The 24,250-nt window shown below is 46.2% G+C and overlaps 1 protein-coding gene across 1 annotated transcript; it reads left to right on the top strand.

Moving 5' to 3' along the window:
• The first annotated feature begins 10,769 nt into the window (after positions 1–10,769).
• On the top strand, positions 10,770–23,909 carry LOC144675651 (uncharacterized). Its single transcript, XM_078536293.1, has 4 exons — positions 10,770–10,881; positions 18,946–19,287; positions 21,812–22,081; positions 23,905–23,909. The coding sequence occupies exons 1-4, from the start codon at positions 10,794–10,796 to the stop codon at positions 23,907–23,909; spliced, it is 705 nt and encodes a 234-aa protein (XP_078392419.1). The 5' UTR covers positions 10,770–10,793.
• The last annotated feature ends 341 nt before the right edge of the window (positions 23,910–24,250 follow it).

Raw genomic sequence — 24,250 nt, 5'->3', positions numbered from 1 at the left:
TCGTTATTCCATTGTTGTTGGTTGGATCTTGCTTTGTGTGAAATGCCTGGTGTGTTTTGCACATCACAACAGTGACTCCATTTCACAAGTAAAGACACTTTGCTGTAAATCACTTTGGGACATCCAGAGGTCACGAATGGTACTATATAAATACAAATCTTTATAATCTGAAATTCTTCTGAGACAGGAGTTTGGTGCTCTGATTTTTAATGCGCGCTGTTATTTGTGTTGCTGTGAATTGCTGTGCTAGAGAGCTGAAGTAGGGTTGGAGCCAAGAAATGAAGAGGCTGGATTTTATGATCAGCTGTAAGGCAATGCTCTCGCTGCTGCCTGAGAAGAAAACTGCCTGGAAAGATCCGGAAATATCTGTGGCACAGACTTCCCCTTTCCTGAAGGCAGTTTCAAGCTGCAGCTGCGCCAAAGGGATTCTCGTGCATGCAGTGGCAGAGATACTCTGGAGTAGCACTGAATCATTGACAGCAACATCTGGATTTCCATCTATGGAGAGAGAAAAACAAAGTTAACGTTTCGAGTTTGTATGAACCTTCTTCAGAGCTGAAGAGAAGTGGAAATGTGATGAATTTAAACAGTTTAAGGGGGGTGGGGCAGGTGCAGCTGGACAGAAGGGCAGCAACAGGTGGGGACCAAGCAGGTATTGGCAAAGATGTCATGAACTAAAGGACAAAGGGGTTGTTAATGGTTTTTCATCACATTCCCACTTCTCTTCAGCTCTGAAGAAGGGTCATACGGACTCAAAACATTTACTTTGTTTTTCTCTCTCCACAGATGCTGTCAGAGCTGCGGAGTTTTTCCTGCATTTTTGCTTCAGATTTCCAGCATCCACAGTATTGTGCTTTTTTCTGAATTTCCATGTTATTCTGCCCTCGTGCAGACTCCAGAAATTGCTCAGTTTCAGTGAAGCACTGACGGCCAATGCTGACAGATTCGCTAATATTACCACTGCAAAACTGGGGTAATTTGCTACTCTGAGTGGAATTTAATTCTGCCCCCCTGACTTTGGAGGCAGAAACCATATATTCCGGTCGGGGGGTGGGGTTGGTGGTGTATTGTGGGAACCCTGCTACCTTACTGCCGGTGCCCCTTTAATTCTGGGGGGGGAAGTTTTGTGGACGGATGGCAATTGATGAAATTAATTCCCACGTGAGGACCTCACCCCACTGCCAATGGTATTTAATCAGCAGCGGGTAGTGGAGTTGTCACACGGGAAACTGTTCCTGTTCATCTCAGGTTTCATATTTTTACCCAGCTCCTCTAGTTTTATATTCATAATTCGACTCAAATAACTTGCTCACACCTAAATTTTCAGTCACTCCCATCAATGTAAACACTTGGATCAAGTCACCTGTCCACCTCAATCATTTCCTGTAAAATTATCTCCATCTGTCACTCATGAAACTTCGATAAAACCAGAAGTGAACATTCACTCCATTGTTCCTTCCTCTTTATATGTAATTGTTGCCGTTTTTAAACAGCTTCCAATTTCATTATTAAATGGACTATTTTAAAATAAAAGCTGCAAAAAATCTGACGACATGTCAAGATGTCTGAGCAAAAGACAGAGATGGAACAAATAGAGATAAATGTTTTTCTAGATATAAAAGCAGAAAATGCTGGAAAGTCTCAGCAGGTCCGGCAGCATCTGTGGAGAGAGAGAGACAGAGTTAATGTTCTGAACCCAATTGGACTCGATGCGATAAGCTAAAGGCCCGACCTTGATCATATGAATGTGGCTGTGCCTGAACTCTCTCAGCTGCAGAGGAATGGTCAATTTATACAAGGTGTCCCTCATGCGTGCTGCTTCCCTCACCCACCACCCCCACCCTCCGGCACCCTAAATGTGCTTGTGCACTGCCTTCAAGCGCAGGGCAGACTTTTCTCCACCCCAACCACACCACAAAGTCACCTCAGCCACAGGGCTGCATTTGCCCTTCCCCACCGCCCCTCAACACACCTCAACATTGAAGTCCAACAGGCATCCCGAACGGACACTCTGCAACATTACTGTGCACTCACCTCCGAGTTCCTGAAAGAGACACCTACAGAGATAATGGATGCACTGGCTATAATTTTCCAAAATTCCCTATATTCCAAAAAGAAGGTTGGAAGTTATGACCCCGCTATTCAAGAAAGGAGGAAGAGAAAAACAGGGGCATAGAAGCCTTGGTAAACCAGGTCAGCACTCTGCAGTCTGTAATCTTTATCAGGCCTGCAGCTTTCCGGAGACCTCCCCTTAGCCTGGGTTTGGGTTCTGACATGTCCACTGGAGGCAGCTCCTCTGAGGAGGAAGGGAGGGCTAGAATAAGGAGGAGGCCAGGTGTGCACATTCAGCCTCCAGGGGAGCCACCTCTGGGAGTACAAGCGCAGGCACAAGGGGCGCATGGCCAAGGGGTAGTCCAAAGTGGAAGGGGCTGCAGAAGACGCCACTATCCTGCTGCCAGGGTATACAGGCGGCGAAGCTGCTACCTCAACATGACTGAGGTGCAGTGCCGAAGGAGGCTCCGACTGTCAAAGGATCCAGTCAACTACACCTGTCGGATGATTGGCCCTGTGATCTCTCCTAACTGTGTGGGCAGCACCACATGCCAGTGTCTCTGAAGGTCACAGTTGCCCTCAACTTCAATGCCTCTGGCTCCTTCCAGGGCTCGGTGGGTAATCCTTGCGGTGTCTCCCAATCAGCGGTCCATACTTGTGTCAAGCAGGTTACAGACGCTCTGTTCTTATGTGTATTGACCACTTCTGCTGGGACCAGGCAAGCCAGACACAGCGAGCCAGAGGTTTCGTGGCCATTGCTGGCTTCCCCCGCGTCCAGGGTACAATAGACTATACACATGTGGCCATCAAGGCGCCAGCAGGTGAGCCCGGTGCCTTCGTCAACAGGAAGGGCTTCCACTCCATGAACGTGCAGATAGTGTGTGATCACAGGATGCTGATTCTACAAGTCTGTGCAAGGTACCCAGGCAGCTCCCACGATGCCTACATCCTCAGACACTCCCAGGTGCTGGGGCTCTTCAGTGCTCCAGCTCAGCTCGGCTGGATGGCTGCTGGGTGACAAGGTCTATCACCTCTGAAGGTGGCTCTTGACACCTCTCTGCCATCCAAGAATAGAAGCTGAGCAGCGGTACAATAGGAGCCATGCCTCCACAAGGACTGTGGTGGAGAGAGTCATCAATCTTCTCAAGATGCGCTTCCGATGCCTGGACCGCTCAGGGAGCGCACTCCAGTACCCCTCAGATCGAGTGTCGGTGATAGTGGTTGCATGCTGTGCTCTCCATAACCTTGCACTGGAAAGGGAGGACGCAGTGGACAATGAAGACTTTGATGCAGTGGATGTGGCTGCGCACGATGAGTCCAGCACTGATTCTGAGGATGAGGAAGCACAGGGGAATGCTGAGGGGCAAATTGCTGACCCGGGACTACACCAAGGAGGCAGGGACACCCGAGAGGCTTTAATCTAACGAACCTTAAGCTAGCTCCACACAAATGGATCAGAAGGACCAGCCTTGCCTGGCACTTCCATACTCAGCACCTAAGTGCTAAATCGGCCAGGTCATCAGCTGCAACTAAGGGCTTTGGACATAAACTATGGCAGACCCTGCAGCCTGGCCCTGCTCCTGTAGCAGACCCTGCAGCCTGGCCCTGCTCCTGTAGCAGACCCTGCAGCCTGGCCCTGCTCCTGTAGCAGACCCTGCAGCCTGGCCCTGCTCCTGGGGCAGACCCTGCAGCCTGCCCTGCTCCTGTAGCAGACCCTGCAGCCTGGCCCTGCTCCTGTAGCAGACCCTGCAGCCTGGCCCTGCTCCTGGGGCAGACCCTGCAGCCTGCCCTGCTCCTGGGGCAGACCCTGCAGCCTGGCCCTGCTCCTGGGGCAGACCCTGCAGCCTGCCCCTGCTCCTGTGACAGACCCTGCAGCCTGGCCCTGCTCCTGTGACAGACCCTGCAGCCTGGCCCTGCTCCTGGGGCAGACCCTGCAGCCTGGCCCTGCTCCTGGGGCAGACCCTGCAGCCTGGCCTACTCCTGGGGCAGACCCTGCAGCCTGGCCCTGCTCCTCTGCCCTTCCCTCCAGTGTGCTCTTCTCAGCTGACCACCTACGGTGTGACCTGGACGTGGCCATTGTGAGCAGCCTACAGGAGGCTGCCAGGCCTTCCTTTAAACAGGCTGCCAGGCCTTCCTTTAAACAGGCTGCCAGGCCTTCCTTTAAACAGGCTGCCAGGCCTTCCTTTAAACAGGCTGCCAGGCCTTCCTTTAAACAGGCTGCCAGGCCTTCCTTTAAACAGGCTGCCAGGCCTTCCTTTAAACAGGCTGCCAGGCCTTCCTTTAAACAGGCTGCCAGGCCTTCCTTTAAACAGGCTGCCAGGCCTTCCTTTAAACAGGCTGCCAGGCCTTCCTTTAAACAGGCTGCCAGGTCTTCCTTTAAACAGGCTGCCAGGTCGCTATTGGACCCAGCAGTCTGTGCACGCCCGCGCCGCCTACACACTCCTGCTATTCATGGGAGTCGGCAAATACGCTGGGCGGACCTTAATTGGCCCATCCGCGTAAAATGGCAGCGTGGACCCGATCACGGGCGCCTTTCAGGTCAGTGCCCAGTCCAACCACGCCCGCCCGACAGGCAGAAAATGCTGCCCTTGATTTCTTCTGTTCAATCCTGTTTTATCCTTGTCACCAGTTTATTGTAGGGTGGCCGAGTTATACTATTAGTAATAGAGTTGATCTGCAGACACTTCTTGTGCGGACATCTTAAGTTTATTTACAATATACTTAGCAATGACTACACGTGTGTTTTCAGGTCCAACTCTATCTCTACACTGACTGCTGAGGTACCTGCACTACTCTCCTATTGGTTACTACAGATCATGTGATCTTCCTTACAGGTATTATTCTTAAAGGTAAGTTACACACTAAATAAAAACATAATTACCATTTTCCACCCCCTTTAACTCTGCTATACAAATTATATTTACAAGTACATATTTTTCAAGACAACATAATATTTACACTGGGGAAGGAGCTTACAATTTCAGTCTTTCAGGTGGCTTCCTGATATGTGTGGAACATGCTCCACAACTTCAGATTCTTTGTCAGGTTATCTCCTTTTCCGGAGTTCAATATATAAAATATTATTATAATATTTTCTATCTCAGCTTGAATGTGAACAGCTCTGATCATGTCACAATCCAGAGCTGCAAAGAAAGTGGAAGTGCCCGTTCTGTGGTTTCACAAGAGAAAACGACAATGAATTAATTGTGCAGAGTAAGGACTGAGAGTCTCAGTTTGTTGTCTATCTCTGTACTGGGAGCTTTGCTGCTCAGTCTCAGTGTTTCTGCAAGTCTCTTCCCACAAGATAAGCAATCTAAATGTGATCATAATTCTTTTTAATGGATTGATTTAAATGTGGTTTGAGTAATCGAACACGTTGCTCAAAGATCTGCTACTTTCTGAACGTTTACACTTTCAAATCAGTTCTTCTGCTGCACCCTGTTCCTCATGAGGCTAAACAAGGACATCAAGTGCCTGTTCATGTGGTTTTGTCTTTTTCATAAAACTCCAAGGAGGTTTCTTACAACTGAATGAATGCCATCTGCCATTTTACACATTTTAATCTCTCCTGCTTGTTGCCTGGCCAATGTAATTTTTTTTTATCTATAACTAGTCTTGGTTTCTCTAGTTTGCCATGTGATGTTCTGGTTCTACTTGAGGTTTTCGTTGTCCTTCAAACTTCAGTTGTCTATTCAATTCTTTAACCAATCCATGATGTCCAATTGAAATGAAAATGCCTCGTAGGAAAATAAAAAATTAAAGTCAGCAAATACAATGCAACAGAACAGGTGAATCATGATGGACAAACTTGATTGGTTGTCTTTAACATGGACTCAGCAGCTACCCCTAATTTTAATTCAGCTCCTCCAGTGAATATGATACAGGAAAAAGCAGATACTCTAATTGACCTAAGGATCTGCCAACCTGTTACCTTCTAATTCAGCTTCAAAAGCACGGCAATGAAATCTTGCAGCTTCATATTGTCAAAGTTTCCCTTTCTCAGCACAGTGCTTGTGATGTGGTACAATGCTCCTGTTCTTACAAACCACCCTCAGACCTACTGTGAGTAGCACCATATCAGATACCTTATCCTTCAAGTATGCAGTATGTAAATATATAATCAGGAGGACTTGTCTCTTTAAAATGTTGGAAAATAATGTAATTTATGGGCTTGCCTCACGGTTCCTGACTCTGGTCACGTGACTAACCCGAAGCAGTAGATGATTATCTTCCTGTCACAGTTTTAGATGAACCACATTGGGGTCTTAGGCAGAATGTTGAAGGATGTGGCTGTGGTTCTAAATCTGTGAAACAAAGATAACCATTTACTTCATTGTGCTGCTCACATGATCAAAGTCAGGGCAATTAGACAACCAAATGACAATTATGCCCAACATTTACTGACCTGGAAATAAATAATTTAACTTGTATTCCAGAGTTGGTATGATGTATTTCATTTGTAGTGCCACATTTAAAAATCACTTGTTACACATTTCAGTTGAAATGTTCAAAATATGAAGTGTTCGTCTGGACTTATTTGTGGCCCTTTCCGATCAGAGTCAGAAGATTGTGAATCCGACTCCAGGGGTCTGGATATCTAATCTCAACTGATTCTTCAGTCCATTCTGATGAAAGGTCATCTTGACCTCAAACATAAACTCTCTTTCTCTCCACAGATGCTGCCTGACCTGCTGAGAATGTCCAGTATTATTTGTTTTTATATCAGGTTTCCAGCATCCTGAGTGTTTTACTTTTGTATATTTGAAATTTTATTTTTTTTGGAGGTGTCGTCATTTGAATGAGGTGTTAATCTGATGCACTGTAGCTTCATGTTTCACAGGAGGCCCAGGTTAGTGTGAGGCTAGTCCCACTCAAAGTTATTTGGCACTTCTTAATGCCAACCTTTACCTCTTAAACGGGAGGTGTATTCTGACTGCTGCAGGTGCTGGACTTGGATGGGAGAGACTTTTTCCAGCAGGATAAAACCGGAGAATTAGGGCAGCAAGAGCTGGGGAGCGGACTCCTGGGTTCTCAGGTACAGCGCTAGATGCCCTAATGCAGGAGGTGGCAAGGAAGGGAGAATTCACCTTTCCACAGGAGGTTAAGAAGCCTTCCCAATCAGCACTTAGATGGCAATTGGAGCAAATAGCTACAGAGGTCAATGCCAGGTTTCTGGCCCTGAGGATCTGGACACAGTGGCAGAAAAGGTTCAATGACCTCAGACAAGTAGTGAAGGTCAGTGAATGCATTTTTCAATGCTATTGCCTCCATCCGCATCACCATCCTCACACATTAATAAATGAGCCACACCCCTACCTATAGCTTCTAGTAATCAGGGATCATGCCTAACATTCAAATGCTCTGCATCTCCTCTAAAATACATACTCCCAGCTATTCATCCATGGAAGACAAACACATGGCAACACATTCACTGACCCTCTCCTGTTTCATTTTCAGTACATAAGGTAACACATAACAGGAGCGAGCAGCAGAGAACCAATGGGGACAGGCTCGATTGCATCCTCTAACCACCTAGTGCTCAATACTATTGGAATGACCATCATTCAGGCTGAGCCAACTAGGTTTGCTGAAACCATTGAGGATGACAGACTGTTCCTGCCTTATTTACCTTCTGAAAGACCACATTACACTCATCTCACAATCTGGTATGATGTAGAAACAGGAGATGGTGTAACCATACATTTCATGATTTCTAACCACACCCTCTTCACTCACCTCAACTCTCCCCATGTGAATTTATTCCTTCAGAGGCACGAGAATACTTGGCCAGTCATTAGTGAACGAGGATGCTGGCCGAGAAAAACCTCCGATGAGAAAGGACCACCACTTGATCTGACACACAAAGGCACCGGCTCAGATACAGGAAGAATGAAAACTTGAGTGGGTGTTATAGAGGTGAGATCTGCATGTGGTGAGTCAGGCCAGTGTCCCAGCTTCCTGGAGAGTGAAGTTACAAATGTGTGCTCCTGCAGAGGGCTCAGATATGGACTGTGATGTGGTGGCACATAGAAAAAAGCTGGTGGGCATGTCGACCAAAATGTTTGATGCATTGGCGAGCCTGCCACAGATCTATTGTCACTGTCAAGGACCATGGAGCAGGGATTTTTATGGAGCTTGGAAAGGAGAGCGGGAAATAGTGGTCAACACCATTAGAATATTTGTGAACCCAGCAATGTTGCAGCGTTTGATGATCAATGTCTCAACTTCCATTGTGGCACAATCTGAAGCCAATCATTGTCTCAGTGTTGACGTGGAAACTCAGGCTGAGCTCATGAGATCTCTGTTGGTTTCCATGTAATTCAGCTTTTTGACTTCCAGGCTCAGGCAGCTGTCATCATGGCCGAGGATGCCAGTGTTCAAAGGGATTCCCAGTTTCAGACAGCACTCCAGTAATCTGTCCTCAAACAGACGACTCGGATTGATGTGGCAGCTTGGAGATGGCGGGAACGGCTGACTGGTGTCACCACACAGGACACAGACTTCCACCAAAACAGCAAAAGAATATCAAAAACTCTCTCCCTGGATGTTCCATAGTGAACCATTTAAATAATGCTGATTGAGGGTCCCTCATTGCAGCTGAGCCCAAGTTCAGGTGCGTTGTTAAGACCGGTGGTAAGAGCGCGTGTGAGGTCCAAAATTGCAGGTCACCTATCCAATCAATGTTAAATGCTGACTGACAATGTGGTCTGCCCATTCTGCATTCTCATGATGCACACACAGGACAACTGAACGAGTGCATTTCAAAAGATGGCAATCGGCACCGACCACCTCAGGAGTCATTGGAAGCAGAAACAGCGCCATTTTATTCTTCTCCAGCTCCTGTAGTGCTGAAACCATCAAACTACAGAGCCAGACCGCATAGCTCGAGATTTGAGGAACAAACGGTGTTTCTCTGCGCACAGGCAGAAGCACCATAATTTTTCATATATAATACACACCTAGTCTGTAGGTCATAGATTTTGGAAGTCCTGTGATACAGCCTTGTTGTGCTGTGCAGCGCATCCTGTAGATTGAACACACTGCATCAATGTTATGCTAGTGGTGGAAAAAATGAATGTTTAAGGTATTGGATGGGTTTCCAATCAAGCAGATTAATTTGTCTGGGATAGTCAAGCTTCTTGTTCAGTTGCAGATGTACTTACCTTGGCAGGAAGAGAATATTCCATCACACTCCTGACTTTGGCCTTGTAGAAGGTGGGGAGTTTATTGGGGAAGCACTTGCCACAATGTACCCTGCCTTTCACCTTCTCCAACAGCCACAACATTTACATGGTTGGTACGATGGAGTTTCTGTTCAATGGTGATCCCCAGGCTATTGATGATGGGTGATTTAGCGATGATAATGCCGTTGGAAGTTTATTATTATATTGGTATTATCAATAAGCTTTACATGAGTGCATAAATATTAATTGCTGTCAATTAATACACTCATTTGCATAAAATTCAATTTTTTTTGATCAATATCATTTAAATAGTTTTGCTGGAGAGATCTTTTGTAAATGTATTTTTTGTCTATTCTTCCTATAATTGGTAATTACATTTCTCTTTTTAATTCCTAATTCAATTACTTTATTTTTAGTTTAAAAGTCTATGGGCTGGATGTTACAGGGCATCATGATCCCTACATCCCCGTCTTAAAAGTCACTGGGGGTTCTGCCCATCACACTGGCAGCAGCGTTTATTGCCTTAAGGTGAGACTTTTGTCCCTATTGTGGGAGGAAATTCTGACATAAAGAGCTGGCAGCCAGTCATATGGCCAGCAGTCTCTAGTCACAGCAGTGGCAGATGGAAGCAGCAGTCTCTAGGCACTCCCAAAAAAGAGAAGCGGGGAATTAAGATAAGTTGAGGGTATCACCAGGACCAGGCTGACAGACCCAGGTGAGGAAGTTGATGGGAATGGGGCCAGGTTGGAGAGGCCAGTAGGGAGTGGGACCATTGTGGCTGAGGAGTCTGACACTGATAAGCACAGGATGCCCACCAATGAGGTCACTCCCTTGCCCGACAGCAGTTCGAGCAGCTAAAGCAGCTGGGCTTCCCACATGGCATTGGCCTCCCCCCACCACAGGTGAAATGGCAATGTGTACGTGATGAGGCCCTTATGAATGTGTCGCTAAAGGTACTCATTGGTTGTTTTGGGCTTGATTTTCCAGACAGGCTTCTCATTAGAAACATTAAACTTTATTTACAGGCTGTAGCAGCAGTTACATGCTTCCAACAAGCTCCACAACGAGAAGAAGAACTCCCACTCTAAGGTTCCCCACACTTAGAGCTGATTCGTTACGTGTCACATGATACTATACAGCAGAATAAAATTTGAGACAGTTTAGCAATGGGTGGGTGGGCAGTGGGCAGGACACCCATTGGATTTTATGAGCCCTCCTGCCTTCAAACCTGCCGGCAGAGGAGAGTATGTTGCTGTGGGATAAATGTGGATTATATATGGTCCGTTGTATGTGAATATGTATAACTTTTATTACGCTTATCAGAGGGAGAGATGGTATCATGACTGAAGAATTTCATTGCACGTTTTATATTTCCCAATGAGAATGAGGAAATAATGTGTTAAGATGTTTTACTTCATTTCATTATATACACAGTCTGAGTGATAAACACATTGAAGAAATGTGTTTCAGTTACACTTCATGTTTTTTTGGTGCTATATAATCAATAACTGTATCTAAATGTATATTTCTCACAGGCAAAGAGACTGAATCTGTGAAATGAGTCTACGATTTTCCTGCAGCAAATTGCCAGCTGGTTCGATGTTCAGTTTCTTTGTGTTTCTACTTCCGCCTGATTTCACACAAAGTAAGTGCCTTATTTCCATCAGTCACAATTATCTTACTTTACACTATCATAGTGTTTAATGAATTTACATATCTACTATTGTGAAAGGAAATAATGTCTTTATTATTATGTTCCTGCTCCTTTTAACAGGACATGTAAGTTCACTTTTCCGATTCCAGCAATGGAACAATTTAATAACATGAAAACTTTGAACATATATCTCATTGCTCTTAACTCCGTTTCCTGAACTATCTCTGAATTTCCCTGTTCACCTCTACATATACTCTTGCATATAACAAACTTCTATCATATAGCTTGCTGTCACATTTCAAAGTATCACAATCACTCCGTGGAACTCTTTCTGGAATCCATATATTTGATATTTAAACATTCAATTGTCAACCGGTTACATATGTTACAGAATTCAGGTTTCCAATATATAATAATATTCAAATGTGAATTTATGGTTCTAAAATGAGGAACAGTTGAAAGTACTTTATTGTTTGAGCCTATAGAACCTATTGTAGCTACGCAAAATGATGGAAATACTCAGGTCCGTCAGAACTGACGATAAGTCATTGACCTGAAAAGTTAAAACGAGTGAGATTTTAATTCAATTAAAGCTCATTCGTTAAAACAGATTTAAAATTGGGCCCATTGCCTCTCTTTCTCTCTCCACAGATGCTTCCGGAGTTGCTGAGTGTTTCCAGCAGATTGTATTTTTATCTCAGATTTCCAGCATCCCCAACCATATTTGTTTTTTTTTTACACGATAATGTTCAACTCAAATTTAATTTGAAAAAGTTTAATAGTTTTACACAGTTTGGTTTTTCAACCAGAGCTATTGTGATTCTAGTATTTGTGATGTGAAAATGTAACCAAAATATTGGTTATAGTGAGGATTTTACTATTTCACTTTTACCCTTTAAAATAAAGGCTGATGATGATTTGAAGGTGGAAATATATTCCAGTGAATGACGAACTATTGACTGAAAGATGGGACTAATGTCACAAGGGGCCATTTGGAAATATTCAAATGCATTAAGTACATTTTTCACCATCACAGCCATGGATGTCACCTGCACTGATAAGGCACAGCACCTGAAATACACTGCCAGTCAGATTCCTAGAGCTGGTTTATCCCCGTCACATTTCAGACACAGTGAAGAGTGGACGCAGGAAACACCTGAACTCATCCCAACTTGGGAAACCCCATTACAAGATAAACAGGATGGAGACCCACATAACTGTATCCTTCCCCAGTTTCTCTCCCATGAGCTCCTGTCCATCCTGATAATGTCCCCTGTAGACCAGGAGTCACAAGGAGTTCTGGAACCTTTATATTCTGTATAAGGATTTAAACACGTCCCCTCTTTTTATTTTGATTGTTTTTTTTTTCGTGTTGTATATTCAGCTAAATCTCATAATCAATAGACTGAATATAATAGGATTGTTCTGTTTTTCTCTGTAATAGTGATTGAAATGAAGACAATATTATTCGCTGATTATAAAAATATGACTCTTAAGTTAACACTATAATTATTACATCTGCCGCCATATGTACACACTCGACCTCTCCCTTCAGCAGCACACACTCACCCGATCTCAAAGCTCTCCTTGTCCCCAGTTCCACTTCATTCTTTGTCTCATCCAACGCCTGAACAAGAAATATTTTCTCTTCCTTTCAGGGGTTGAGGAATGCAAGTTCCAACAACTTCCTTTATTCTGCTACTAACACCTGCTTTACTCTTTAATACTATTATTACCATGGTCTTTTCTTGTGTTCTGTGACATATTTGTCATTTAATCTCTCCAGACCTCTAACCTATCCCTGACCTTTTATTTTGCTCCACCTGCAACCCCCCCACATTTTCAACAGCATAAACCTCATCACATTTCTATCTAATCCCAGTTCTGAAGAAGAGTCATATTAGACCCAAAGTGCACTAAGTGTGGTTCCAGATGGGAAAAAGGACGCTTTCCCTGCCAGCCACAATAATAGATTTTCAAACCGTATCGTAACATTCCCAACATTTCCAGACTCATTAATAGTTCAATCCCGGCAAACACGTTGTGTTGGTGGTGGGGCAGCCTCTGAATCGCCTGCCCCGCCATCACCTGAGGCCTTCAGTAATCTGGGCAACATATTTAAAGACCTCCTCTGCAAAGAGCTAATTATCAAGGTATCGCTGCAGGAACTGAAGTCAGAAAGTCACCATCTGGGTGTGTCGGCACACCAGCGCCTGAACGCCCTCCCTAAGCGGGAGACTCAGAACCTCAACAGCGGCCCAGTGCAGCCTTTTGCCCCAGAAGAGTCCAACGAGCATTCTTTGGATTTTAGTGACAATGTCTGGGGGAGGGTTCAAAGTGACTAGCCGGTACCACAACATGGCGGCAATCAGCTGGTTTATGACCAGAACTCGAACATGGTAAGACAGCACTCGGAGCAGTCCTGTCCAGCGCCGCAGGCGAGTGGTGACTTTGGCCTCCAGCTCCTGCCTGTTCACCGGCCAGGATTCCTCAGCAGGGCAGAGGTGGACCCCCAGGTAGATGAGGCTTGTCCTGCTCCAGGTGAAAGGCCTGAGCTCCTCAGGTGCGGGATCCATCTGCCGCTGACCAATCAAAAGTCCAGAACACTTGTCCCAGTTGATCCTGGCAGAGGACACAGCAGAGTAGACCTCCTGGCACTCGTCCATCCTCCACAGGTCAGCTGGGTCAGTGAACATGAGGAGCACGTCATCCGTGTAAGCTGAGATGACCACCCCGATGCCCGGCCTGCGCAGAACCAATCCCGACAACCTCCTCCACAAGAGGTGCAGGAAAGGCTCCACACAGATAGAACACAATTGGCCACACAAGGAGCTGCCCTGACGCACTCCTCTCCCAAAGTGAAGGGGCGCCGTCAGGGACCCGTTAACCTTAACCGGACAGCCTGTGGCAGCGTACAGAAGTCAAGTCTGAGCGACATGATGCAGCCCGAACCCAAATACTTGCAGAGTCCTGAATAAATATTCGTGATCCACCCTGTCGAACGCCTTCTCCTGGTCAAGAGAAAGGAAGGCACTCAACACACCAGTCCTGTGGGAAAAGTGGATAATATCCCAGACCAGACGGATGTTATTGAAGATGGTGCATCCTGGGACTGTGTAGAACTGGTCAGGGTGGATCATGTGGTTCAGCACGGTGACAAGGTGAAAAGACATTGCCCTGGTAAAGATTTTGTCATCCGTGCTGAGGAGGGAGACTGGGCACCAGTTCTTCAGGTGGCGGAGATCCTGCCTCTTAGGCAGCAGGATAATCACAGTCCTGCGCCACAAGAGGGGCATCGGTTACAATACTCTCCCCCAGGACCCTCACAAAGCTAGCATTGCCCAGGCACCGTTCAGGAATGATGGTAACTATCTGTAGATGCAGCTGGCTCTGGGCACTGTTAGCAAACACAGGCGGGGCAAGGGAAGATAGAGTAGGGTACAGGTCTCCTTCCCCTCAAAGTTCAGTCTCTCACAGCCCTCCCTGCACGAATGTTGCATTCCTACCCCTGCAGACAGCCAGAGAGACAAAATACAGTTCATTTCTCCCACAGGCTCCCACCTCTTGCAGCAAAAGTCCTCCCCCTCGAGCTGTTGTTGAGTGCTCTCCCCTTCAGCTCTCCCCAAACTCCCACTCCCAGGCTCTTCAGACCTTGCTAGGCATCACAAGGCCCTACCCTGCAGTAGCAGGTTCTACTAGACTAGCAGCAGCAGACTTTTTGGCAGCAGTCCTCTTGATCCAGTTGAGGACTAGAAGGAAGTACCACAGCAGCAGGAACAGCCACATGAATACTTCAGCAGCAGGAACAGGAACAAAAAATTGCACAGCAGCAGGAATAAACACTGGAATACTGCAGCAGGAACAGCCTCAGGAAAACAGCAGCAGGAACAGCCTCAGGAAAACAGCAGCAGGAACAGCCACAGGAAAACAGCAGCAGGAACAGCCACAGGAAAACAGCAGCAGGAACAGCCACAGGAAAACAGCAGCAGGAACAGCCACAGGAAAACAGCAGCAGGAACAGCCTCAGGAAAACAGCAGCAGGAACAGTCACAGGAAAACAGCAGCAGGAACAGCCACAGGAAAACAGCAGCAGGAACAGCCACAGGAAAACAGCAGCAGGATCAGCCACAGGAAAACAGATGCAGGAACAGCCACAGGAAAACAGCAGCAGGAACAGTCACTGGAAAACAGCAGCAGGAACAGCCACAGGAAAACAGCAGCAGGAACAGCCACAGGAAAACAGCAGCAGGAACAGCCACAGGAAAAGAGCAGCAGGAACAGTCACAGGAAAACAGCAGCAGGAACAGCCACAGGAAAACAGCAGCAGGAACAGCCACAGAAAAACAGCAGCAGGAACAGCCACAGGAAAACATCAGCAGGAACAGCCACAGAAAAACAGCAGCAGGAACAGCCACAGGAAAACAGCAGCAGGAACAGCCACAGGAAAACAGCAGCAGGAACAGCCACAGGAAAACAGCAGCAGGAACAGCCACAGGCAGCACCAAGCTCAACCACAGCAACAGCCACAGCTCAGCAGTAACGAGCTGCATCTGAGACCAACCAGGAAGCACAGGCTGGGCCCTGGTGTGAATCACTTGTACATAATGTTCACTGTTGTAAATAAACTCCCAAGGATGTCTCCTTGCCTATGGCTCCTTGTTCTGATGAGCAGTGTCCGTGTCACTCTGATGTGAAATCTTGGTTCCTGCACAAGATAAAGGCAGGTGTCTCAGTCCAAGGCCTCTTCCCTGTGCTTATGCAACCTTCCCAGCACACTGATGGTGCCTTCACTGTCACTGGGCACAATAGTCATGCCTGGACCTCAATAGGCTTATCTTTGCTGCCAGAGTGTCCTGGGCCGGTGGCACAGAGTACCATCATTTTCTCTGTGTGCTCTCAGCACCTTTGAGGTGTGGCTGGCCCACCATCTCATCAGCATCTGTGTCCGGTGACAGTGTGGTCCTGGAGGCATCTGCTCATGAAGGATGCCATAGGAACAGGAGAAGTTAAAGTTTCCCCAGAACATCCCCATGATATGATCCTGTTCACAGAGCGCAAGAGGGTTGCCACAAGCCAGACAGGAGCCAGACATTCACATAAGTTATGTGAGGATCTACGGAGTGTCTTCACCGCGTGTCATCATCATCCTTCTGGAATGTAGGGACTATGGGCATCCGCTGCATCTGCATGACAGGAGCCTTATCACAGAGGGTATGTGCACTGTCATCAGCCAGACAGGAGTCAAATGTTCACAGATGCAAGGTGAGGATCTATGGAGCCCCTTCACGGCAAGTCGACAACATTCTCCATGAATCTAGCAGCTATGAGGGCCTCCCGAACGTGCCTGCCTCACCTGGACAACACGATAGCCTCATCACTGTCATCCTCCCCTTCGAGCACCTCATCAAACTCATCCCTGTTGACGTCCTCTTCAATGGAGAGACAATCAACTCCTCCATCTTCTCCTCAGGCAGCTCCTCCCCAGGTTGCAGCGCCAGGTTGTGAAGGGCGCAGCAGTGATGACGATGCGTGAAATCCTCTGGGGAGTATATATTGCAGAGTCCAGGCACCACAACCTCAATTTCAACATCCTGATGGTCTGCTCCACCAAGGTGCAAGTTGCAGCATGAGCCTCATTATACCGTCGCTCTGCTGTATTCTGAGGCCGCCTCACAGGCGTCATCAGCCACGTCCTCTCTGGGTAGCCCTTGTCCCCCAGGATCCAACCCTGCAGCCTGTGGACGCTGGAAGATGTCAGGGGTCTGAGACCTGCTGAGAATATAGGTGTTGTGGACACTCCCTGGCAATTGCCTGCAGACCTGTAGGATGCGTTTGTGGTGGTTGCACACCAGCTGAACATTCAGAAACTGGAAGTCCTTGCAGTTGACAAAGATGTCCGCTTGTTGTCATGGAGACCTGAGTACCACGTCAGTACAGTCAATGGCACCCTGCACCTGTGGGAAACCTGAGACCTGCACAAATCCCAGTGCTCTTTCATCCTGGCTTTCCTGATCTGGGGCTCATTGCACAAAGCTGTGTGCCTTCATGAATATAGCATCCATGGCGTGTTGCATCTTATGTATTATGAGAGTTTCTGACTCAAACACCCTTACAGACACTGAGTTCCAGGCTCCCACCACCCTCTGGGGGAAAATGTTTCTCTTCAAATCCCCTCTTATCCTTCTACCTCTTACGTTAAATCCCTGCCCCCAATCCATGCCTCCGGGATGCCATTGTATGTGGAGGCTTGTGAGATCCCACAGAGATCACCTGTGGACCCCAGAAAGGAGCCACTGACTTAAAAATTGAGTGCTTTGGTCACTTTCTAGGCCACTGGCAGTGGATACCTTCTATGTCTCCATGGCAACAAATCCTGCCGTCACTGGCAGATGTGACTTATCAGTTCCCTGGTCATGCGCAGTCTTCGGCGACACTGTTTCTCACTCATCTACAGGAATGACAAGTGTCGTCTGTAGACCCTGGGTTTAGTTGGGCGCCAATCACAAGGCTCACTGTGGCTCATCAGCGCCATGCACAGGAGTCCCAGCTGCCTCTTCCTGAGGGTGCTGCTACCCCCCCCCCCCGCCCACCCATGTGCCTCCATTGCTTTCCTCTCCTTCATTTCTGCTCTCTGTGCACCACGAGGTATACAGATAGTTCACCAGACTCCATGCTCCTGCCAGATGAAAGAGAGAGACGCGTGGGTTAGCATGGGTGTACATAGAACCTCTCTTGGTTAAGTCTAAAAGCCCCTTAATGCATGTTGGAGACTGCTGGCCACCACTGGGATGACCAGAGTTCAGTGCACTGCATGGCTGCCCAAAACCCCACCTACATCCACCCTACTCCACAGGACCAACTGACGGCAGCTTTGCCCACTGGACTGCATGGTGTGCTCTCAGCTCGGGTGCAGGCATTCTCCTAACCTGCACTGCAAGGCTGCACTGTTAGCTTGAACCATGGGGGAGACTAGTCCAAAACTGAATGAAGACATTGCAAGGGGCTGTGAGCACCTCCACTAGTGACTGCTCCATGACCAGCTTTTGCAAGGAGATTGTATGACTTTCCCATTCGTCCAGTTGTTCTGTAGTCCACTAAACCGCTCAACTGTTTGCAGTTTGTTCCCGAGTGGTGAAAATTTCAGGGGCATTTGGTGGCACTTTCATGCCTCTGCATTGCTTCACTGGGAAGAGAAGCTAGAGGCCCGACTCCAAGCATGTCAATGTGGCTGCATCTGAACTGTCTCAGCTGTGGAGGAACGGTCACTTCATACAATGTTTCCCTAACGTGTGGCCATCTCCCTCCGCCTCTGCCCCGCTCCCTGCATGTACTTCTGCACCACCATCAGGCTGTGCTGCCTTCCCACCCCCACCAACGGCAGAGCAGCACTTGCTCCAGAACTGCGCAGTCAGCCAGTCGGGAAATAGCGAAATGCCTGTGCCCTCGCCTGAATGTGTGGCGCCTGTTCCTTAAGTTCAAACAGGCGACCCTGGCGAGCGCTGTGTAACGTTAGTGCACACTCGCCCCCGAGTTCCTCTGGAAATTCAGCTCACCAGGTGCACCGTCTTTTCCATATTGCTGTGAAACACGTGGGCGTATAATCTCGCCGATATTCCCAGATGATCCAGCATGGGGGGATGATTCCAGTGGGCAGGGCTTATAATAATATGCAGATGTATGAAAATGACATTCCTGATGTGTGGCAGCAGGAAACGTGGTCACCTATTGACGGATGGAGGGGACGTTCGCAAAGCTGGTTTCACAACAGAGTGGAACCGAATTTTGGCCTTCTCACCATATTGTTCACTCACGCCCACCATGACGCACGACACCAACGGGGACGGCAAATTACAGCCAAAATATTAAGTATTTTTCTCTCTTCACAGATGCTGCCAGACCTCCTGAATAATCCCAGTATTTTCTGTTTTAATTTCAAATTTTCAGCATCTGCAGTATTCTGCTTTTATTATGAATTATTACAGACATTGGATTAAGAACTTGGATTAAGAATTTGAGATTTACCATTAAAATAATTACATTTCTTCTTTCTAACAGGTAACACAAATCATATTTATTTTTTGGATAAGAGAGGTGATATCTCACTAAAAGGACCAGACTATACTGGAGATGGTCCTGTTGTCTGGAAATGGAAACCACACTCAGGGCAAGAAATCCAACAGCTGGTTACTTTTCGGAGAGACAGATCGGGCTGGTGGAGCGCAAAATGGAGCAGACAATTTAAAACCAGCGAGTTGTTCCAGAGGATAATAAAAGATCGGAATACCATTGATCTGAGAATTCACTATCCCAGAATTCAATTTGCTGGATTGTTCACCTTGACTCAGACACAGCCAAAAAATGAAATCCTGAAACGTTATGAAATATTTGGGATCAAAGGTGAGTGGAACATAATACAGAAAAAAACAATGATTCTCCGTAAATAATTTCAGGTGTAATGATGAGAGATTGCCGGGATCACATTGTTCAGGATTTTGGATTTTGGGTCGGGACGCCGATGTTTGGGTCAAATGGGGTTTACAATCCTGCCCCTGTATGGGCACAGTCACCCAGCAGTGATTTTCCTTGAATTGGTCAATTAGAGGGCAGGCTGGCCTGCTATTTGAGGATGGTGGCCGGACTCTCGAAGCTGAGGACCAATGGGAGGATCAGATAAAACAGCAGCCTGCAGCTCCAGTAAGAGAGAGGGGTTGCATCCATCTTGAGGTGTCCCTTCTCCAAACTTCTTAATCTTTTAAATTAAAATTTTGTCCCAGCAATCGGATCATAATTGTGGAAGTGGAACCCTCTACAGTGTGGCCTATGGCTGTAGCTGTGGCTGTGCAAGTGGGGAGGACCTGAAAGCCAGTCATGAGTATTTGTCCCCCTGCTCAGCCACCGGGTGGTAGCCGGCAGGTAGCTGGCCTAGTTCCCCCAGGCCTCAGGAGGCCCACAGACCGACTGGAAAATTTCAGTCTGAGTTTGCTGATTGCCCTTGATAGGCCTTTAACTCCTCCCACTTTGGGTAGCCTTCCTGACTCCCAAGCTGCCTCCAGGAAAATGGCCCAGGGATGGGATAGTTCCAGGAAACAGGGCTGGGGGTGGGGTTGTGGCATGAAAATTAGCCCAGGAGCTTTATATTAACCAGTGCGATGCACATCCCTCATTATAATTATCAGGGGAAAGATTCTGTTCATTGTTTCTATTGAAATGGTCAACCTGAGTTAAAGAATATTGACAATTTAACCAGAAACAACAAACTGAGGAATCTACCCGATAGACACTATTATGGTCTATACACTGACAGTCTCTCTGTAAGATGTACTGAATTCTGTTACCAAATAGCTCCCTTGTGCTAATAACTCTCATCATTGTGAGATAGAGGGAAAATCAGAGAATCAAAGGGCAGAATTTTCCCTGTCCCCAGGAGGTGGGAATGGAAGTGGTGTGCCCAGAATTTCACAGGGATCTGTGGCAGATTATCTCCCCGACCACGTCCTGCCATGGGGGAATTTTACTGATGGTGTGACCAGAATCGGGCAGGCTGCCCATCACAAGGAGGTGGGAACCCAATTGGAATATGTAAATTCCTATCAAACTCCATTTTTCCAGGCCATCAGCATTTTGCCATCAGCGGATCGACTCCCCGTCGTGTGGAGAGGCCACCAGCTAAATGAAGACGGCTTCTCAGTGACAGCCTAGGGGGGAGGGATTTTAACATTAAAAAGGGGGCCACGGCCCACTGGGGAATTCATGCACATTGATCTTTGAAGTTGCTGGAACATATTGAGAGGAGTTCACAAAGCATATCCAACACTGGGTTTCATTTATGAAGTTACTGGCCAGAATTAACCTGGAGGTAACCCGGAAGATGTGCTTGGCACCCCCCTACCCACTCCCCCGTGCCCCCCGACCACCTCCAGCTGTCCCCAGGCAAGGACTATACAGGAATTGCCCAGGAAGGTCAATCTTCTATTGGATAACAACCCTCCACCTGGAACCATCCGAAACTCCGATTTATATCGGAGAATTTGATTGGTTCCAAATATTTAAGCAGAATTAAAGCCAGGATTAAAGCCAAGTCTAAAACAAGGATAGATCGTAAAAATGTTCTGGCAGTTCCTCCAAATGTTTGGCACCATGTGCAGATTCCAAAGTCCCTCATAATTCTGGTTTCCTCAAGTAGAGTTTAACTCCTTTCCCTCACGCGGGGTTTAATCATCACGTAGCCTCTGACAACAGACTTACTCCATCCGAGTTCCATGGATACAGTTATCACCAAAAAGGCACATTTCAGCTCATGACAGTCCTGATGGCGTAAATTCCCCAGAGTCAAAGTTCCAGTGAATCCCTTTTACAGTCACTGGGTTTAATCCCCCACGTGAGCCTAATTTAGTTACAATCCCGGTGGGGAACCAAAACAACCAAATTTATCAAATCCCTTCCAAAGAAGAAACTTCCAACAAGATTTCACTTTTTATAACTTTAACACAAATTAGAATCAACTTAAATTAAACATGAATCTGTACCATAATAATCACTCTATGACTCCAGGAATGGTAATTGTGCTGGTGGATGGCGACCGAGAATTGTCATCCCCACTGTGTTGTTCTACTGGTAAGATGCACTTGTGTTTAATCTGGCCAGACCCTTTAATGCAGGAAGGTACAAGTGCTGATACTCTTTCGAGTTATCAACAGTCACAGATTGCAACTCTTTTGAGTACAATCACAGTTCTTGGTTTCCAGGAGTGGGACATTAACCCACAACCCTCTGATTCAAAGGCAAGGGTGCTATGAACTGAGCCACAGCTGACACCTCCACATGTGCTGATGATGAGCACATCCCAAGATCAGTTAGAACCTAATCATTGGATTGTAAATGCCACTAATTACATTAAATCTTATTGATCTGTCTTTCACAGCTGAAGCAAGTCCACAGCAGCCTGTGGTGGGCAGTGACATCACTCTCAGTTGTACCATCTCCAGACTCTCAGATACAGTCAGTCTTCACTGGAAACAGAGAGACTCATCTCAGCAGAACCGGAGGAAAACTGATGGGATCCGACTAAATAATACAGCCTATCTGATAGTCAAACATGTTACAGTAGAGGATGGGAAGTTGTATGATTGTGAAGTGAAGGAAAATGGATCCATTGTTATCAAAGGAAATGCAGATTTTCCTGTTTTCCAATGTAAGTGCAATTTCCTCACAGTGAATATTCAGAGTTACTAACATAAAACTGGGACAGAGAAGTGTAGTCATGCATGTGAATCATGAACACTTCATACCAACAGTCACAATGTGGGGTTCTGATAAACATATCAACATTGAACAAAAAGCTGAGCTCTCTCCTCTCAATACCACTTCTAGTCAAGTGCTGCTGCTACTTAGTGATTCCAGTTGGTGCAGACTGTAGGTTTCAAATAAGCATTGAGTTGGGAACAGGACTAAGGGAAGAGGGAAGGACAGGGAATCAATGACAATGAACGGGAGAGGGAAGGATGGAAGTGATAGGAACGTACATTAGTAATGGTGGACAGAGGGAATGGCAGTGACTGGGAGTGGAGCTCTGGGAGTGGACGAGGGGAAAAGATGCAAGTGACAGTGAACAGAAGATCAGAGCTTGTATTTACACAATGTATAGAAACAATCCAGGTAACTGAATGGGGAAGCAGTGACCAGCTATAGACAGAAAAGTGGAGTTTAAGGAGCTAGGACATAACTGATATTTGCTTTTCTTGTCTCTCACCTTACTGAGACTGGAATTGTCAAATTAAGTGAGGCAGTTCAACAGCGGAAGGTAGAAACTCTGAATTGCAGCATGTGTTTTATAAATGGTGACGCACTGTTTAATCAAACCAGCAAATGCTTTCAGTCGCAGAGCGACTTGAAGAGAGAAAAGATATTCTTCACTAAAGAGGGAGGAAGTGGGTCTCAGAATGAGTGAGAATGTTCAGAAAGGCGAGTGAAAGCTTAGAGAAAGAGAGAGGCTTTCAATCCGTGCGAACACAATGGAGGAGGGGGAGAGGGTCAAGAAGGGAAAACTGGAAGTTAGACTGAAGGGAACAGAAGATTTTGATACCAATTGTGGAATAGAGGTAGGGGACAATGAGAGAACGACAGAGAATGTGAAGGAGATCATCCTGCAGGAAATTGCTGAGTTAAATTGGGATGAGGCTGTGGAGTGATTTGTTGATGATGTTGAAGATTTCAGATTTAATGCATTGAGGGACAGGGAGACAGTGTCTGTTAGTGAGGATGGTCAAGGAGGATTAAGTGTGGGATAGAAAATGGACAGATAACATGTTCAAAGTTGTCTTTGTGAGATGTTATAGGTGCTGTTAATTTATTATTCCCCATTCATGATTGCTCCCTGGACAATAAGTAAAGGATTCCCAACCTTCCAATTTTGCCAGCTGGCAAGTGTATTGCTCGAGCAAATAAATTGACTTTGGGTTAGTCTGGATGATGAAATTTGAAAGATGTGATAATAGAGAAATAAAAAAAATCATGCAGGAATTGCACAGGTATAAATCCTGTACAAGATATTAAGTGTAACAGGAGACAGATGTTCACTGTGAAGAAACCATCACGTTGACAGCAACTCAAGCAGCAGCAACTGGATTGTGTTAAAGTGGGCCAGGGGCATGGAGCAGGTATCTGCCCATTTCATATTAGTGAGATGAGAACTAGAGGCAGAATTTTTTCATGATATTCTGCATCATGCTATTTCTGAATAATTATTACATACAAATGTGGACTGCACTTGCCTGAAGGGAATCATATTCGGGACATTGCAAAAGTCTATACAAACTGTAGCCCCATCAGCAGAACTCGATGTTGTTGGCAGAACCTCATAATATTTGGGCATGTGATGTCATAGTGTCATTCGTAGCCAAAAAAACATAGTATAACTCAAAAAGATTTTATTTTATTTTCAAGACAATCTATTGATTTTTCATTTTGAATTCAGCCAATTTACAATGTTTAAACAACTCTTATCTTTGACAATAGTGTGATGAAACAAATTTAAGATGATCAAAGCACAAAATATTTTCGCAAAGTTAAGATTATTCATTAATTTTACTGTTTTCTGTACCTCCACAATCTACAATTCTAACACATTGTTCTCTGTCGCTCTATTACAGATTTATATGGGAAGAGTTACACTCTTTATCGATCAGGCACAGATCACAGTGAACTCTACCTGATTTGTTATGGTGATTATAAGAGTAATTTTACCTCTGCCGCATGGAATTGGACATCACATCATCTTCCAATTTTGGAGGAAATAGTAACTTCTGTATCAAATTCCCAGGTCATCAATGTAACCACTGTCCACTTTGAGAATCGACTGGTC

This window comes from Cetorhinus maximus, unplaced genomic scaffold (genome assembly GCF_964194155.1).
Source record: "Cetorhinus maximus unplaced genomic scaffold, sCetMax3.hap1.1 HAP1_SCAFFOLD_1075, whole genome shotgun sequence".
Classification (NCBI taxonomy): Eukaryota; Metazoa; Chordata; class Chondrichthyes; order Lamniformes; family Cetorhinidae; genus Cetorhinus; species Cetorhinus maximus.
This window is presented reverse-complemented; position numbering and strand designations above follow the sequence as displayed.